The sequence below is a fragment of the Cydia splendana genome, chromosome Z (genome assembly GCF_910591565.1).
Source record: "Cydia splendana chromosome Z, ilCydSple1.2, whole genome shotgun sequence".
NCBI lineage: Eukaryota > Metazoa > Arthropoda > Insecta > Lepidoptera > Tortricidae > Cydia > Cydia splendana.
The window spans coordinates 10,120,441-10,139,633 of NC_085987.1; the positions used below are offsets into that span (position 1 = coordinate 10,120,441).

General features: G+C 36.4%; 1 protein-coding gene across 8 annotated transcripts in view; it reads left to right on the forward strand.

Moving 5' to 3' along the window:
- The first annotated feature begins 65 nt into the window (after positions 1-65).
- Positions 66-19,193, forward strand: part of LOC134804188 (bromodomain-containing protein 3-like) — a 43,596-nt gene continuing 24,468 nt past the window's right edge. For 4 of the 8 annotated variants that reach the window (XM_063777121.1, XM_063777123.1, XM_063777124.1 and 1 more), the window contains exons 1-9: positions 66-537; positions 13,685-13,741; positions 13,829-13,981; positions 14,084-14,140; positions 14,267-14,437; positions 14,517-14,711; positions 14,797-15,066; positions 16,037-16,135; positions 17,227-17,376. In XM_063777121.1, the coding sequence (XP_063633191.1) occupies positions 13,937-13,981; positions 14,084-14,140; positions 14,267-14,437; positions 14,517-14,711; positions 14,797-15,066; positions 16,037-16,135; positions 17,227-17,376 (987 nt within the window). In that variant the 5' untranslated portion in view covers positions 66-537; positions 13,685-13,741; positions 13,829-13,936. Of the gene's footprint in view, positions 538-12,486; positions 12,609-13,684; positions 13,742-13,828; positions 13,982-14,079; positions 14,141-14,266; positions 14,438-14,516; positions 14,712-14,796; positions 15,067-16,036; positions 16,136-17,226; positions 17,377-19,193 lie in introns of all 8 variants that reach the window. The other 4 variants (XM_063777122.1, XM_063777128.1, XM_063777126.1 and 1 more) reach the window with 4 other exon arrangements.

The following is a 19,193-nucleotide window of genomic DNA, read 5'->3' on the forward strand; positions in this document are numbered from 1 at the left end:
GCTATAGAACCTGTGTAATAGACTATAGAGTTAAGCGTATGTTTATGGTAAACTATTGTCTGTGGTTTCAGTCTCCGTCGGAGTCTTCGCGTTTAAACTGTCCTACTAGTCTTGTGTGAAATAAATCTCACAATAGCTATGATAGCATTTGTCATCAGTACATGAAATAATGAAATACATGCGTTTTTCCCATATTTCTATGACGATTTTACAATATTTTCTTTTCCAGAGCTAATTATGTGCCATATGAAGTTTATGACTAAAGACGCTCGTCACTCTTGTTTGGCCGCCATGTCTGATATTCCTCTGAAGCTTAGCTTATTGAGTTCGTGTGTTGTGCTATATCTTGTTGGGAATAAAAGACAGTGAATTTCGTTGTGATTAAGCAGCAGATATATAGGAATATCGTAAAACTATATACTCGGAATGTGTGTGGAGTGTGTCTGGAATTAGAGCAAATCGATATAATTTGCTTTTGCAGAAGTCTTCAACATCGTATTTTTAGTTCATCCGCCATATTGGCGTTAATATCTCTTCGTAAGTCTTTTTTGATAATTTTTTAGCTTTATTCCTAGAATAGAATTGTAATATTATGCTAAATCTGTTTACCTATTGTTGGGACTTTCTCACACATAAATGTAGAGTGCATGGTGCAGGTATTAAGCATTATTTCGTCATTTTATCCATGGCCTCTTTCGAGGAAATTTCACCCGTTTTTACACAAGCTTGAAGAAATTTGTGGGGCATCATAACAGACTCTTTCTAGTTGCCGTTTAACGTTATTTAATTTGAGAATGTTAAGCTTTATTTAATTGTTGTTAAATGCTGATAGAATGTTAAACGATTATTAGTACTTACATTCTTTCCATTTCTACTAATTTGCTCTATTCTCGAACAAATTACCAATCTTAAAGCTCGAATTTGGTTAATTACGTTATAATTTTGTGAACTGTGTAATAAGTTTTTAGGGTTCCGTACCTCAAAAGGAAAAAACGGAACCCTTATAGGATCACTCGTGCGTCTGTCTGTCTGTCTGTCTGTCTGTCTGTCTGTCTGTCTGTCTGTCCGTCTGTCACAGCCGATTTTCTCCGGAACTACTGAACCAATCAAGTTGAAATTTGGTACACATATGTAAGTTTGTGACCCGAATACGGACATGTAACGTAAACAAATGAATTTTAAACATGGGGGCCACTTTTGGGGGGTAAATGAAAAAATGAAAAAAATTTTTTTTCAAACTATATCATGTTACATATCAAATGAAAGAGCTTATTGTAAGGATTTCAAATATTTTTTTTTTTATAATTTTCGAATCAACAGTTTAGAAGTTATTGAAGAAAATAGGCAAAAAATGACCATTCCCCCCCCCTTATCTCCGAAACTACTAGGTCTAAAATTTTGAAAAAAATACATAAAATAGGTCTATACCTATAGATGACAGGAAAACCTATTAGAAATGTACAGTCAAGCGTGAGTCGGACTTAATTACAGTTTTTAATCCGACCCCTACGGATGTTTTAAAGAGATTTCATTCACGTTTCACATAAAAAATACATTGTTAACAGTGCCGGATTAGTTAGAGTAGTAGTTTTCTTAGAGTAATTGGTGATAATTTTCTGATAAGATAATCATTTTAAATATTTAACGGTCTTACCTACTTACGAGTAATTGTAAGGTCAAATTAAAAATTTTAAAAAAAAAAAATGTTAAATTGAGAGCTAGCTTAAAGTTTTTTGTACTCGTCGACTTTAATGGTTGAATTAATAAAGACTTTGTAACCAATAAGCAAAACAAGCACGTGCTTCGCGCACGTTCAGGAGGGGCACCAAAATGCCAGGTTGAAAAAGGTGAACAAATTTTAAAATTAGGGACAGACACATCGTTTTTACCACACGCTTTTTTTTAGCTGTCCAAAAGCTAATTTGCAAAAATAATGGCGCGTAATTCTTTGGGAAACAATCGGTAGCAGTAGAAGAGTCGTGATTACATGCATAGATTCGATTTCAACCCACTCTTTTGCGGTTCGGCGTTAGGTCTTATGCGAGGCCTTCTGCCTTAATTACACTTGGGCGTAGATCCAAATCCAAGCTTTTCTCTTTCGCAGCTAGGCCTACTGCCTTTCTCACACTTCGCCAATTCAATTCCAAGCTCTACTTTCTTGCTTATTTTATGCATGAAAACAACCTCGAATATCGAAGCCTAAGGAATATCGAGCCCTATGCGAAGCTAGGCTGATAGAAAACTGTCCCATCCCTTCTCTGTATGAAATCCTGGATTCGCGCCTGGTTAGGACTAAAAGTAAAATTGCGTTTGTATATCGAAAAATTTTCGCGCTCGCTTCGCTCGCGTTTTCAATAACTTTATAAGGTATGATAAAGGTGACATTCGGATGGCGACTGCAGCAACATTACTCTGTTGCACCGTTACTGCTGCAGTACTGTCAACTTCCGTGATAAAATGATGTGACTGATTTCCATACTAAAAGTAAAAATTTACAACTGTCTAGCATATTGCGTTTTTATATCGAAAAATTTCCGCGCTCGCTTCTCTCGCGTTTCTATTACTTTCTAAGCTATGATAAAGGTGACATTCGGGTGGCGACTGCAACAGCATTAGGTACTCTGTTGCAACATTACTGCTGCGGCACTGTCAATTTTCGTGATAAAATGATGTGACTGATTTCCATTCTCAGCTGTAACGCGGCAATGAACTTCTCTCAATTTACCAAAAAATCAATGTAATCTTGATGACCCGAGGGAGAGGGGGCACCTAGAAATCCTTAGGGCATCAACATATCTTAATCCGGCACTGATTGTTAAAAATTGTGTAATATACGGAACCCTTGGAACGCGAGTCCGACTCGCACTTGGCCGGTTTTTTTCCGTTATGTTTTCTCTCCAATCAATTTGGTTCAGCCATTTAAAAAGTGGGGCTGAAGAATGTTCTAGATCCTCTCTCTATGCATTTATTCTTGTTTCAAGTCATATTACGCGTTTGCTTTGCTAAATATCTCAGTTACTGAAGTTATGACACAAAACTCTTTGTGGTCATTTTATTCTAACTTGGGACACTGCTTTCCCCCAAGCCAAGCCTATGGTCTATTCTGATCTTGTCAGTATGAAAATAGCTTAGAAGGATATTACTACATCGCTTTAATGTTAGGTTAGGTTAGGATGTGTGGTGTGGATTTTGTAGCATAACTTAGTAGTAGCATGGCTTATTTTGCATGATGTGTGATAGTCAAGATACTAAAATTTTCACACATGCCATGTCGCAAAAATAACCACTTAAATATCTCTTCAGTGTTGATACAACTCCTGTTGGCGGGAGATTTTGTAATATACTTTGCGGGTTTGTTTTTTGAATCACTATGAAAATGGCGGTAAAATATTGGATAATTAGAATGAAGACTGTAATTATTAAAATGCTTTAACATAACAATCACTTAATTTTTATATGCTAATAAGGAGACCACTTGGTCAAAGGAAATAAATTCTAAAAGACATTTTTCTAAACTATATTTTTAAAAAACTTCCCAACAAGTACATCTTTGAAATGAAAACAGACAAGATCATAAATTCTTCTATTGTTTACTTGTAACAGACAACTTAAGGATATTTCAGATATTACTGGCCAATGACATTCAGGTTAATAGATGTTGAAGCCCCATTTAGATGGTACTAGAACTTGTATGTAATTTTGGTATTACATTGTGGTATTTGGTTGAATGACTTATTGTACTCTGTAGTTAGCAATGTATCGAATATTGCATGCAAGTTCTTGAACCATTTAAAAGGGGCATGCACTTTTTAGGATTTTTAGGATAGTGTGATTTAACCCCATTCTCCTAGTAAAAGCCCTACACTAGCAAAGTATGAGATTAGATAAACTTATAACACACAAAATCTGCAATTTACTTATCGGAAGTTAAGTAAAGTGTTTGGTTTTCATCATAAACCTCCAAAATTACTGGTCCTTTGAATTCGAACAACTGCCAAAGAAACATTATTGGATTTAGAAGTGTGTTGTGAATGAAGATCATAAAATAATATTTTCAAAGATCGATATGATAATTTTGTAGGAGATTTGGAGCTAAAACCTGACTATGGTAAAGGATATAGTATGTGGGTTGCGTTTCACCTTTTGTCTGGTAAAGGGTTAAGACAGTAATTAATTAAGCAAGCTCTTGGTACCATTCGACATCATGCTACAATTAAATTAGTCTTATTGTATTAATCAATCAATCACATATTTATATTATGCTCTATGAGTATCTAGGAGCTCTCAATAATTAATGTAACCTTTAAATAATTGTAATACTCAATTGTTCCCTAACTCTTTTTTTTAAAGTTATGTCAATATTAGAAGATGCATGTCAATTTTGAAATATACTTTACTAGTTCAAATGTAATAGTATAATATTAGGTACACTCTGTTAAAAACAATTGACTAATAATTTCATCAAAACTAATAGGCTTCTTTCCTGTAGAAGATTAAAACTATATCACCTCATTCATGAAATTAAATTTGCGAAAATACACCAAAAAACAAAACAGCCAACGTGTCGAACCACGTTATAATACTTTAGGTATTCCGTGCATTAGGTATATCGACATTAACTTTACATATTTCTTTCGATAGGTTGAACGGTTTTAGGTATTTCGTCCGTTAGGTAAATAAACTTTAGGAACATCGTTCATTAGGTATATCAGCTTTAGGTGTATCGTCCATTAGGTATATCAGCCATAGGTGCTTCGTGCATTAGGTCTAATAGCTTTAGGTGAAACGTGCATTCGGTATGTCGGCTTTAGGTGAAGCGTGCATTAGGTAAAACGTGCATTATGTATATCGTGCATTAGGTGTTTCGTCCATTAGGTTATTTGAGCGTAGGTATTATAAACTTAAGTCAGGCTATGTTTAGGTAAAATGATCGATAGGTAATTTAAAAATAGGTGAATCAAGCATAGGTGATTCTACATTAGCTAAAACAGTTTTCGGTATTCTGATATGTAACCCGTATAATAGAGGGTTACATAAAGTACATATACAAAAAAACATACGCCCAGGGCGTAATATCACGCCACTAACCGTCTTTTTAATAAGACCAGAAGTTTAAAAAAATCTCAATAAGGGCTCAAGCGATCATGTTTCAACCTATTTTATGTTCTTTCAATAATTTACAATCTGCAAAAACGTACATTATAGACTTATAGAGGAAGTAGATGTGTTATGATGTCACAGGTCAGGTTTCGCATACTAACTTCATAACTAATTATTTAGCTTTTTCATACAGTGTCGATTTGACTGTTTAGGTTAGGACAATCTTAATTCTAAGCCTAACTCTTGTTTTTATATCACAGATACTATAATGACAGTTTGATTACGTACTATATGTTGTATTTTTAGCATAACAAAAGACTACAAGATCTTTGTGTCTTTTTATTATTGAAAAACACTTAAAAAATATAGTAACTATTACTTATGAATCCAAAATAATGTAAAACAACATATAATTATTGCCATGACTTATTTTTCAAAAGAGTTTTTCAATAAAGAGACATCAAAATCTAAAAAATTTTATAACCTACGTCCAATCAGGCAATCAGTGATTTTAATACAAAACTAGACAGATGCAATTGAACTGTCATTTCAGTATTTGGGATAAACAATTGGTGGTTACATACTCTATGCTGTTACCACCAATATATAACTGGTAACAAGTGGAAATAAAACATTTTGGTACTAGGTACATAAATGAATTATGACAGGTCATTCACTTGTATGATACTGCTTACTTGCATACCTACAAAAGTAAAAAAAATTGACTAGTTTATGAGAGTTATATGAGTCTACCAGTTTCACTTGTCATTAAACACAGTAGCACTTTTTACAAGCTTTTATTTAGTTTCACCTGACCGTTGTCTGTCTGTCTGTCTGTCTGTCTCTGTGTAATCAAATCTTGCAAGTTAAATTTGATCCACTTCCCGGTTTCCGATTGAGCTGAAATTTTGCATACTTACGTAAGTCGGGTGACAATGCAATATTATGGTGTCATCGAGCTGATCTGATGATGGAGACCGGAGGTGGCCATAGGAACTCTGTGATAAAACTACGAAACCTAATTGTGTTTGGGGTTTTTAGAATTGTCTCGATGAGTATTAGTTGCCTCTGGAAAAAAAAGTACAGTCGGCGATAAAAGCTTGTACCAAAAATGAAATTTTTGCCAAAAACTTATTACACTTTAACAGAAAAACGTTTAAGAATGCTACTACTTAGGGCATACTGAAAATTACTGGACTGGCCACTTAGAAAAAATAAGTCTTCTCATATATCAGAATCCAAAAACTTTCAGTATGGCCCACGTATAAACACACATGGGAATCTGACAAATATGGTGGAAACATAACCCTTTGCCATTTAGTGTAGTAAATGAAGCAAGTTGTTGTATGGAGACCCATGCATTAATTTCTCAGTCTATGAAATTTAGCTTGGTTATTGTATAGTATGAGCCGAGACTACCATTATAAATATCCAAAAAAAAAAACACTCCTAAGTTAGGTAAAAACACAAATCTGATTATATATTGAACCGAGTAATTCCTCAGTCCAAATTTTTTTTACAAAATAAGTTATTTGTATCAGTATGTGATACTAGAAAAAAATCTAAAAGTTTTGTCAAACATGAGAATATTTTTTTATGATACTCCCTTTTTTTGACGCTCATTTTCATCGGAAAATTGCTCTGTCATTTTTTTCTTCTTATATGATCTTAGAATATAATTTGGCGCAATGGGTAAAAAAATCCAAAAAATATGCGTATCGAAATGTATGTATTATAGAACTATTAAAAACTGAGAGTGGAAAATTTTTAGATTTTCATTTTGTAGGTATAAAACGGCAATAAAATGGCATTCCAGTGAAAAAATTAGACTGAGCAATTTTCCGGTCCAAGAGACGCCAAAAAATTTTATTTTATTAATACTGGTATTTTTGCTGGGATATTTTTTTGATATTTCATATATTGTTGCAATACGTTACATGAATATGTCTGGTGAAGAAAGTTTGAACGGAGCATTTTTCCGTAAAAAGATATTAACGATTTAAGACTTTAGGTATTTACTTTAATTCTATTATTATTATTCTTTGGAAATTTATACAATACTTTTTATTTATTGATAATTTATCATACTGTAAAGTTTTTTCTGGCTGAGGAATTACTGCGGGGTCCACTACCTTTATTTACTACACTAATTGCAGTCTGTGCTTGTAAGTGAAAAAGTGGAAACATCTCTTTGTAGTTGACTGTTCATAATAATAACTTAATTACATTAACTGTAAGGTAAGGTAAACGTACTGCTGCTCTACACGGTCCCAGTACATGTCATCTTGAAACTTAAGTAATTGCCAATAGAGGTGACAGCTAGGTGTCATCTATTGGGCATTAGCATGTCGAGCACTAGTAAGTAAGTAAATACACTTTATTGCACCATAAAGAAAAAATACAATAACGGATTTACAGTGTAAATAAAGGTAGCAACAGGCGGTCTTATCGCTGTAAGCGATCTCTTCCAGACAACCTTGGGGTAGCAGGATATAAAGAATAGAAAACTTACCCTTACTTAACTTACTTACTTACTAGTATTACCTTACAAAATAAAACTTACCACTCAACATAATATATTTTCCAATATGATCCCTTACAGAATAAAAAAAAAATCACTTGGCCCTAATAACAAACTGAAGAACTACCTATACACCGTGTTTTTTTTAACTCCGTTTATTTCAAGGGTGCATTCCTGAGCTTAAACTAAGTCACTTAAAAAATATTTTTTTGAAAATTAGTCATGCCATTTAGTTTCCTTAAATGTACCTACTTAAATACCCCGTAGTTAGATTTAGACCAAGAAAAATCTGCAACAATTTTGATATCACATGCAGTGCAAGTTTTATTTGAAATGGCAAATTTCTATAAATTATGACGTATAAATAACACTTGCACTGCCTGTGCTATTGAAATCGTTACAGACTTGTCTTGGTCTAACTACTCTAAGTTGAAATAAAAAATCGGGCATGTGCGAGTCGGACTCGCGCACGAAGGGTTCCGTACCATATAAAAAAAAAACAAAAAAAAAGCAAAAAAAAAACGGTCACCCATCCAAGTACTGACCACTCCCGACGTTGCTTAACTTTGGTCAAAAATCACGTTTGTTGTATGGGAGCCCCATTTAAATCTTTATTTTATTCTGTTTTTAGTATTTGTTGTTATAGCGGCAACAGAAATACATCATCTGTGAAAATTTCAACTGTCTAGCTATCACGGTTCGTGAGATACAGCCTGGTGACAGACGGACGGACGGACGGACGGACGGACAGCGAAGTCTTAGTAATAGGGTCCCGTTTTACCCTTTGGGTACGGAACCCTAAAAAACACGGTGTATTATAATCAGTCCCATATATGGTCAATACGTGTAAGTGTGGCTGCGGGGTAAATGTGCCACAGCCACACAACTGTATTGACCTTACTTGTATACATATTATTAGACGAACCCCTTTAATTATCATGGCGCCGAGAATTCACAATTCTCGTCTCACTTACTGTTACTTTCCGATTCGCCGGATTCTTGTTTCGTCGGATTCCTCTTTCGACGGATTTTCTTTACATTCCGTCACACAGGCGCGTTTTCCGGGCGGGGCGTGAGCGTGGCGTGAGCGTTTTATATGTAATGTGTTGGCATTCTGAAACATGTATTTAGACACTTAATATACCTCCCTGCTTTCGTATCCAGATTCATAAAATATAAATGAGAAGGCATAAGTAGATGCTTTGCAAATAAAAGTAACTTAAAATCGTAAGTATAAGATCGTTAACTCAAACGTCATTAGTCGTTACTGTGTAATTCTGATACCTACGAGGCGACAATGCAATGTTATGATAGCTTTGATTACTTCGTATCATATGCGGTAATCACACTTATGCGGGTCCGCACGCCGCTTCGGTGTGTAAGCGAGTCAGCGCTATGTACGTATAATAGCGGTTTCCCGCTCTCACACCGAAACGACGTGAGGATGTACATCCAATGTGAAGACCGCCATAGAGACCGAAAATTAAAATTACCATAATAAATAAAACAACTCTACCTTATTGTTTTGGCCTTATGCCTCTTGTTAGAATCGTCTAGATGAGTAGGTTGATGATGATGATTGTCTCAAAAATATAGACACTAAAGAGCAAATGTCCCGTGTATATATTTTACTGACAGATAGCAATGTCTATAGGTACAGCAAAATTGTGGTAGTTTGATCTTCTAAAAAAAATTCGATGGCAAATTAAGTTGGACAGTTGCTTTCTATTTTCTAACTCCTCTACGTCAGGGGTTCCCAAACTGTACGCCGCGGCGCCCTGGTGCGCCGTATACAGTAAAGAGGTGCGCCGTGAGGCAATCCTCACCATGTTACCTATCTAATTCGAAAACCCTAACTAGATTAGGGCGCCGAGATTTTAAACTTGCAAGTGCGCCGCGGACTAATAAAGATTGGGAACCCCTGCTCTAGGTAGTAACTGACGTCTATGTTGTTGGCGCCACTGTCGCAACGGAACTGTCGATAAGGTGCATTATTGATTGACCTCACCCCCACCGGTGTTTTATCAACTATAGTCGGCGTAAGTTAACAAGTAAATTTTGACTTTTATGTATTGACCCTTATATTTACGAAGTTAGAAGCCTACCGTTTAACTGATTCGGTGCGGATGGGATGACAGGCATTTCATCAATGTTTTTAACGTGTGGCGTATGACACGAGAGGAGTGTCATGAAATAATTGTTCGCCGCCACAGCCAAATGTTTTCGAAAATGGAAGACGCAACGAATCGGTTAACTCAGCGGTCGGCAACCAGCGGCCCGCGAGCCTCCCTGGCTATTTTGTATGTAATATTGACAAATGACAATGTCTGATAAAGTCATAAATATTAACAAAGTGCGGCCCGCGTCCACTTCGTTAACTGCTATGTGGCCCTTGGCTGCTAAAAGGTTGCCGACCGCTGGGTTAACTGATAGCCTTAGTGTCATATTATTATAACGGTCAAAATTTACTTTTTGCCTTCCTCCGACTATACCTATAGTTCGTTTTTTTTTAGCATTAGAAAGAACTCCACAGAAGCAAGCGTGCAGTTTTTATAAGGCTCTTTAATTGTTAATAATTATTGAATTATCTAATGTAGCATGGTCAATACTCAATACACATAATTTACTTCAAATTATTACCGCTAAAAGTGCCGGATTTGGAACCACAAGCTTACTTCTGCGAAGTTCTTTCTAATGCTAAAAAAACGAACTATAGTATGCACTTCAAAAGTCAAAAATGACGCGGACATGTGTAATGCGTTGAGATTATGACGTCATGACTGCTCATGGCGAAGATATCTAAAAACCGGGCAAGTGCGAGCCGGACTCGCGCACGAAGGGTTCCGTACCATAATGCAAAAAAAAAACGGCCAAGTGCGAGTCGGACTCGCAAACGAAGGGTTCCGTACCATTATCTTTAAAAACGGTCACCCATCCAAGTACTGACCCCGCCCGACGTTGCTTAACTTCGGTCAAAAATCACGTTTGTTGTATGGGAGCCCCACTTAAATCTTTATTTTATTCTGTTTTTAGTATTTGTTGTTATAGCGGCAACATAATACATCATCTGTGAAAATTTCAACTGTCTAGCTATCACGGTTCGTGAGATACAGCCTGGTGACAGACAGACGGACGGACGGACGGACAGCGGAGTCTTAGTAATAGGGTCCCGTTTAACCCTTTGGGTACGGAACCCTAAAAACAAAGAGGCAGATAGGGCAGTTTTGTGAATAACGCTTATTTGTAGGCTTAAAGACTCGAGCCCTCAAGACTCGTAAGTCTTGAAGACTCGACTATATTTGGGAATTGTATTTATTTATTTTACGTGTATGGATGTAAGAAAATCGTCTTTGCCGCATTTGAGGCGTTAAGCCTCGAGAGTCTTAAGGGTTCGAGTCTTTAAGCCTTGAAATGAGCGGAATTCACAACACTAAAATGGGTGATGGCACGTTTTATGAAATCTTTACGATGTTAACCTATCTGTAGGGTTACTTGTGTTTATTCCACGCACTTATATCTTTTAGGGGCAGGAACAGTTTCGCGGCTAAATTGAACAGTTGGAATCACAGCACAGCTTAATTTTATGATAGGGACTGGTCTTATGAGTCGGATTTATGAATTTGATGTCAATACATTTGTATGGGCCATTTTCTTTATTTTTTGGTTGCACACTTATCTAGTCTGCTTTACTATTATGTTATATTAATAATCATGTTAAGATTCATCACTTCTGGTTAAATTCGCTCGTAGTTCAGTCTATATGAATGAAGTATGGCTTCACATTTTCATATGACCTTTAAAAAATGTTTAGATTAGAAGTTTCCTACAGCATGGTGGTGAGTTCAACCAATGGATTACTCATACTTTCGATCTCTTTGTCTTGCATGAAAGGGCTGGTAGTTAAAACTTAGGTAAAGCCCCTTTTGCATCTGTTTGTGTACAGTTAATTAATAGAAAAGTAATAGGTAATTGACTTGACAGTGATAACTATTTATGTTTAATCTTCTTGAAATTGCAATTTTAAATTAACAGGATTATTAGAACTAAACTTCTTAGCTAAGTGAAAATTTTACATTTCCTATATAAATATTCAACACATTATTATTGGTTGTCAATAAATGTATTTTTCTAATTGTGTCTTCAGGTCACTAACATATTATTGACAACACACAAGACCATACGTACAAGGTCATAACATAAATAGTGCGGATCCGTTTAAGGTTAATTGCATATTTGGTATCGTGTTCTGATTATGAAAAAGTATAAAAAATAATTTTTACTCGAAAATTTTTTGGTCTTTGTATTGAAGATTGGCAGACTTGGACGAATTATCCATAAAAAAAAAGCTTTCTCGCTTCAATTTTTTTTTCTTTTTACCTATACTTAATCAGAACTCGATACCGAATATGCCCCTAAACGGATCCCCACTATTTTTGTTACATCCTGTATTATTTAACATTTGGGGTATTACAATACACCACTTACTTAAGATTGTCATTTAGTAAATGAAGAATGAAGAGTCAGGTTAAGTCCAGGAACACTGGTTACTCAACTTGTTCTAATTAAAGTGGAAAGTTTTTTATTAGCTCGTATTAGTATTTCCTTTTGATTAGCTTTGAGGTAAATTTCACTTGATCTCTCACTCTCGTTTCTTTCTTAAGACTACTTTGTCTGACACTAGTTAAAATTTATTCATTCAAAAATGAAAATAGTTTATTGGGTATTTAAATACATACTTAAGTATTTAAAAATATTCTTTCTATCTGGAAAATATCCAGATAGTTGAGAGCTCTAACGTGAATACACTAAATGAAATCAACAGCATTTGAAGAACTGCTTTACTTAAGTTTTAAGTTTTTTAATAGGTAATGTCTAAGCCATGAACAAGAAAAGAAATCACTCTGATCACTAAGATGTCAAGAAAATGGAGTATAAAATATGGAAAAGACATTTTCAGATTGAGCTGACACCATTTAAATATAATACTGTTAAGTATCTTCTCTTATTGGCCTCCTATATATGAGACACTTGGTAGTGTTTTAGACCATGGTAGTACTACTAGGAAATGGGGCTAGCAAAAGTGCCAGTACAACTCTTATAGCTGTAACACACTACCGCACCGCACCGCGACTTGGTGCGGTGCGGTAGTGTGTTACGGCTTTTATAACAAACAATAATACTTTTACAGCTTTTGCTAGTAAGTAATAAGAAATAGTTTGAAGATGTTTATAGTTACATAAAAGAAATTAGTGTCTGAGATTTCCGAACCAAATTATGAATTTAACCTTTAATATAATACACATAAAACGTTTCGTAAAATAACCGGTAATAACTCTAATTTATGAACATATGCATGCAATATCCTGCCAATATCATCTAAAATGTAATGTCCCACCATGTATGCATTTTGATGATTTAAAATATGTATGTTAATTAATAACTATAATAAACTAGTTATGGCTGAATTAAAACAATTATGCTTATGCATATTTTTGTATTAACTCATTCCCTGATCGCCATACAAGCAAAATTTGACTTAGAAGTTAAATATTTGATACATGGATTCCAAGGTTTTTCAGTAATGGACCTTTTTTGGGTATCTTGTCATGTTCAGGTACAATGTTTGAGGAAATGAGTTGAACTGGCCTTAGTTAACCCTTATACCATTAGACATTCTTCTCTAGTCATTCGATTTCGAACCGTAATTCTTATTTTAGAGACGCGTTTTTGTTTTATAAGTATGATAGCAAGTACGATGTCGCTATGGACTTAAGGGTTAAGTGGTCTAAGAATTTGATCACAAGGCTTGTTAACCCTTTCAATAGTTTCAATGCCAAGGAAGCTTAAGTTGCCGAGTGTTAAGAATTATAATAGTTGTCATGTAATGCTGTTAATGTAACCATGTACTCAAGTGATAAGTAGTTAATTTTTACTAGCATTTAGAAAACCAGTGAAAGGGTTAATAAATTGTAAAGACAACATCTTTAAAAATCATTGTTTTATTTAAATCATACCTTTTCCATAAATCGCAAAATATTAATTTTTAACTGTTTATTGTTACAGATTTGGAGAAATCTTAGTCTTGGAGGAACATCAGCAGGCACTACTCTTTTGTGCCAGGTACGAGTAATATTGATTTGTTTACTTGTAAAAGAAGACTACTTTCAAATTGTAATATTACATGTTGTATTAATGGTTTGTTTTCAGGTATGATTTAATTTTATTGATTAATGGGATGACCTGCCTCCTGGTGCTGTAGCACCACATTTAATTTATTTTGATAGAATGGTTTTACGTTACTGGAGGAAATAGCTAATGCCTCTAAGTCAGAGATTGGAGGAGCCTCTAGTTGCAATTGAGGTGAGAGTTTTTGTTGTTGGTGCATATAAATTAATTCAACCATATTATAACATGTAAACTCTTAATATAAAGATTTACAGCAATTGTAATTTTGGCAGGTAGATAGCAGATTCCAGCACAATGCAGCAGGCTGTAGATCCACTAGCGACGACGAGCACTGTAAGAAAAATCTTTAATATGCTTACACTTTTTTGATATATGAAGAATATATTATAAATAGTTTGATGATATGAATAAAAGTATTAAATGTACAGACAATGTGATAACTTGGTAACATTGTTACAGCCGACTGCGGAACCAATCAATGGCGCTCCGCCTGACGAGCCTGCGCGCAGGCAGGGACGGATAACTAACCAACTACAATTCCTGCAGAAAAATGTTATGAAGGCAGTATGGAAACATCAATTTGCCTGGCCTTTTCATCAGCCGGTGGATGCCAAGGAATTAAATCTGCCAGTAAGCCCGCGAGATTTCCATATTCGACATGATTTTGTAATGTTAACAAGAAAAAATATTTAACATCCTCCATTTTCAGGATTACCACAAAATCATAAAGAAGCCTATGGACTTGGGCACCATCAAAAAGCGGCTCGAGTCAAATTATTACTATTCTGCTCAAGAATGCATCCAAGACTTCAATACCATGTTCACCAACTGCTATGTCTACAACAAACCTGGCGAGGATGTGGTGGTCATGGCGCAAACTCTAGAGAAACTTTTTCTGAATCGAGTAAGCTGTAATACTAAATCGATGTTAATTGATAGGATAGATATTCGCCATAGACGACGTGTTAACGACTATTATTGTTATACAGATAGCTCAAATGGATAAAGAGGAAAAGGAAATAGAAGTACCTTCGAAAGGTGGGAAAGGCGGCGTGAAGAAGCGAACGACCGGTGGGAGCACCGGCGTCAGTGCGAGCGCGAGCAGCGGCGGCGGGGCGCGCGGGGCCGCCGTGAAGACCATGCCGGCGCCGCCGCACCCCGCGCTCGTGGGCTCCACCAACACCACCACCACGCCCGCGCTCACGCTCGCCACGCCCTCCGTCACGCCGCCCGCCACGCACACCGGTCTCCCGCAACAGGTGCGTGCGTCTCTATAGCGATACACCAATATTGTACTTATAGTCTCTTGATTTTACTCTGATATTGACTACATCTTTAATTAATTCTGACGATTAGGGCTGATTTAGACGGCACGCGAACTCGCATGCGATTTTAGTTACATTGCGGACTGTTGGTTACGTCCAATTCAACCGACCGATCAAAACCCGCAATGTAATGAAACTCGCATGCGACTTCTCGCATCGTCTAAATGAGTCCTTAGTGAGATTCTATCTGTTTATATCATTTACTTTGTCCGTTTTTGGACATATGCCTCCTCCAATTCGCCCAAATCCGCCCAAGACTTGTCTTGGAACCGGTTGTGGCCCGCGTGTCACCTTAAGTCGTTCATCTTTCTGGTAGGCGACCCCTGCCCCTGTGATCTTCCCTGGGTCTCCACTCTAAGGTTTTTCTGGTCCATCTTTCGGCATCCATACGTGCGACATACACTGCCCGTCTCCGTTTTCTGTGTTCTATGGTTGTTACTAAATCTGCCACCTTCGTCTTCCGTCTAATCCACTCGTTCCGCTTACGGTCCAGTAGCGTAATGCCAAGCTCTCTCCATGGCTCTTTGAGCAAATCTTAGTTTTTCAACGGACTTATTCGTTGTGTAAGTGAGAGTGTGGCGGTTTCGGTGGGGGCAGCGGCGGCAGTGCGAGTACTGCGAGTGGCGGTGGTTGATTAGTGAGATTACGGAGTGGTTTTTTAGTAAGAAGGCAGTTTAATTTTGACTAAATCTAGTTATAGTATATTCGTTTTATTTTACAATAGAAATCACTCATAAGCAGCCGATGCTGTACCGTAATAACCGCAATATCGTCTCACCAATTGTCTAAATACCTATAAAAGAAGACTTCCATTTGCTATCTAAATATTGCTCTTACATACCTTGGCAAGGCATATCCCTGAAACATAAACAAGTTGTTTAATAATGACAACTCTTCCGTTCAGGTGGCCACTCAACAGTCAAGTTTCCACGTAGCGCAGGCTGCTGCCACGCCCGTCTCGACTATATCGTCGGTTGCCCTCTCGCAGACTCAACCGGCTAAGGTATGTATATTGTGTTATATTATATTTTAAATTAAATTCATTCTATTTTAAAATAAAGGGGCACTAGACATCACATTTTGTAGCAATTTCGGTCCAGCGTACTTGAATTTCAGCTGGAATTGGATGTACAGATACTTATAGCGCAACAATGCTGCACCGAAATTGCTACAAATATTACGATATCTGATTGTGTAGGGCAGCGGTCGGCAACAAGCGGCCCGCGGGCCGCATGCGGCCCGCGATCCTCTCACTTGCGGCCCGCGAGCCCCCCTGGCTATTTTGTATGAAATATTGTCAAACAACAATGTCTGATAAAGTCACACATATCAACAAAAGTGCGGCCCGCGTCAACTTCCTTAACAACTATGTGGCCCTTGGTTGCTAAAAGGTTGTAGGGTATTTGACTGTATATTTTAAATTAAAATCATTCTATTTTAAAATAAAGGGTCACTAGACATCGTACATTTTGTAGCAATTTCGATCCAGCGTACTTGAATTTCAGCTGGAATTGGATGTACAGATACTTATAGCGCAACAATGCTGCACCGAAATTGCTACAAATATTACGATATCTGATTGTGTAGGGTATTTGACTGTATATTTTAAATTAAAATCATTCTATTTTAAAATAAAGGGTCACTAGACTTCGTACATTTTGTAGCAATTTCGGTCCAGCGTACATGAATTTCAGCTGGAATTGGATGTACAGATACTTATAGCGCAACAATGCTGCACCGAAATTGCTACAAATATTACGATATCTGATTGTGTAGAGACTGTAGAGTATTTGACTGTATGTACAAAAAAATATTTTACACCATGCATGAAATAAAGCAGCAGAAGATTAATAAAAAAACTTAGATGCAGTTATTTTTAGACACAATTTTAGAGACGTCACATGCTAGTGTCTCATATAGATTTAATAGTAGCAAAGTCGTTTTGACAGTTCGAATGAATAAACTGATGATTAGTAGTCAAATACCCTATAGTAAAACAACCGTGTGAAATTCAGTCACGAATAGAAATACTGTCGAAAAATTTATGTTGCTAAAATTTATTTTATTTACATAAATATAAACTGACTTCATCAGGTTAAAAAAGGCGTTAAGAGAAAGGCTGACACCACTACACCTATGGGCAGTTCCTTTGAAGGAGGATACACTACTCCAACCATAGATCAGCAAAGTGGTGCTAAACCTGCCAAAATATCCACCAGAAGAGAGAGTGGACGCCAGAAAAAGGTACATGTTTATTAAAAACCCGTAGTTTGGCAGAGTAATGTGGCTTTTAAATGAATGAGTCATGCATGTAGACATTTGTTTATAACAACAGTGGAGCTAGCACAACTGACCGCGCGACTCCTTGTCAGGTGAGACGTACTACCAGCCTGTACTATTTTGCGTAGTACGAGAGAGCGGTGGTGACGTGCGACACGGCAGTCAGTTGTACTAGCACCGCATATTAAATTTGTTAATTTGACGTTTCCAAATCTCGTCTATTTCTAAATGATATATACGTATATTATTTCTTGTTTATACTTGACAGTCCCGCATAATTATCCTAAGGTGGCTTCGTGAGATATAGACGAGAAATGGATTACTCTGCAAAAACGGAAGTCAATTGTGATAGTCATTGTATGTAGCTTATTTAAGGATCATGCATGAGATTTATTTATATTTACAACCTAGACGTACTACTGCTGTGCGATGTGGAATTGAATAACCTGTGTAAAGATTGTTTTGTATGCTATTATTTTCATACTTACAAAATATTACTTGAACTACATTTGACTTTGACATTGCTAAGCGAAATGAATTTGCATATTTTTTACATGTATTTTATACATTGTGAAATGCAGTTTAAATCACTGTTAATTCGGATAACACCTAATTAAATGGTAAAAAAAATATTTTTTCATTGTGATATCAGATCAAAATGTAATGAGCTGCCATGCGGTTAATTTGAACCCTATATTTTGATTTAAGGTATACAATAAAATGTGCTATGCTAATTTTAGTAAAACTGCGAATTTATTTTATTTATATACCAATTAAAACAAATCCAAAGTCTAGATTATATTACATGAGAAACTAAATATATAAATTTACCTGTAATATGCATAAATTTGCATTTTATTTACCATAAATCTGAACCTACGAAAATGTACGCGTTCTAGTTTCTTGCGATGCATTATTAATTTTACTCAAATCGGTTTATTGGCAAACTAGATGCTTAAAATATTATACTAAAATAAATATATTATTGGGTCGCATTGATGTATACGCGTAGTTTCTCGCTTGGCGTTAATTGGTGTGGCACCTTCACAATACTTAGCGGTTTATAGGCATCCTATGCAGAAGCGAACTACATATAGCACGCAGCCGTATTTGTCCGCCCGCACAAAGTTCTGCGCTACGCTTAGACTTTAACCTGACCTAAATCGTCACTGCATGGAATTAACACGTCGCAGAACTTGCAGACTATCGTTTACTTGTTATTGGTTAACAATTGCGCTATTAATAGTCGGATGCTGTATATGTAATTAGATCTATGAATACATACGCTTAGTGTGTTTATAATTACGAGAGACCAAAATGACTTACAAGAGGCCATAATTGGCCAAGCATTCTTCTGTTATACAATATTGTTGTTTCGCGGGCATATGCCTAAATTTAAGGGAGTAAGCACTGTAAGCTGTGGACAAGCTTCTACCCACAACTTCGTCTGTGTGCGATGATAATTATTGATAAAAACTATCCTATGTCCTTCCTCGGGCCTCAAACTATCTCCATACCAAATTTCATGTAAATCGGTTCAGCGGTTTAACAAAGAGGGTAACAGACAGAATTACTTTCGCATTTACAATATTAGTAGGGATTATACGCACAATAAGCGGTCTTTGCTAGTGATCCAAAGGACTCGAGCCTTTTAGCTCTTTTTTTAGGGCTCGCCTCATTTCTTGACGCCTAAAAGGCTAAAAGCCTATTTAGCTCTTTAGCCCCCGAGCCTAGTTCTATTTAAGATCCTAGACTCTTGGGGCTAATAACCGTATTAAGGC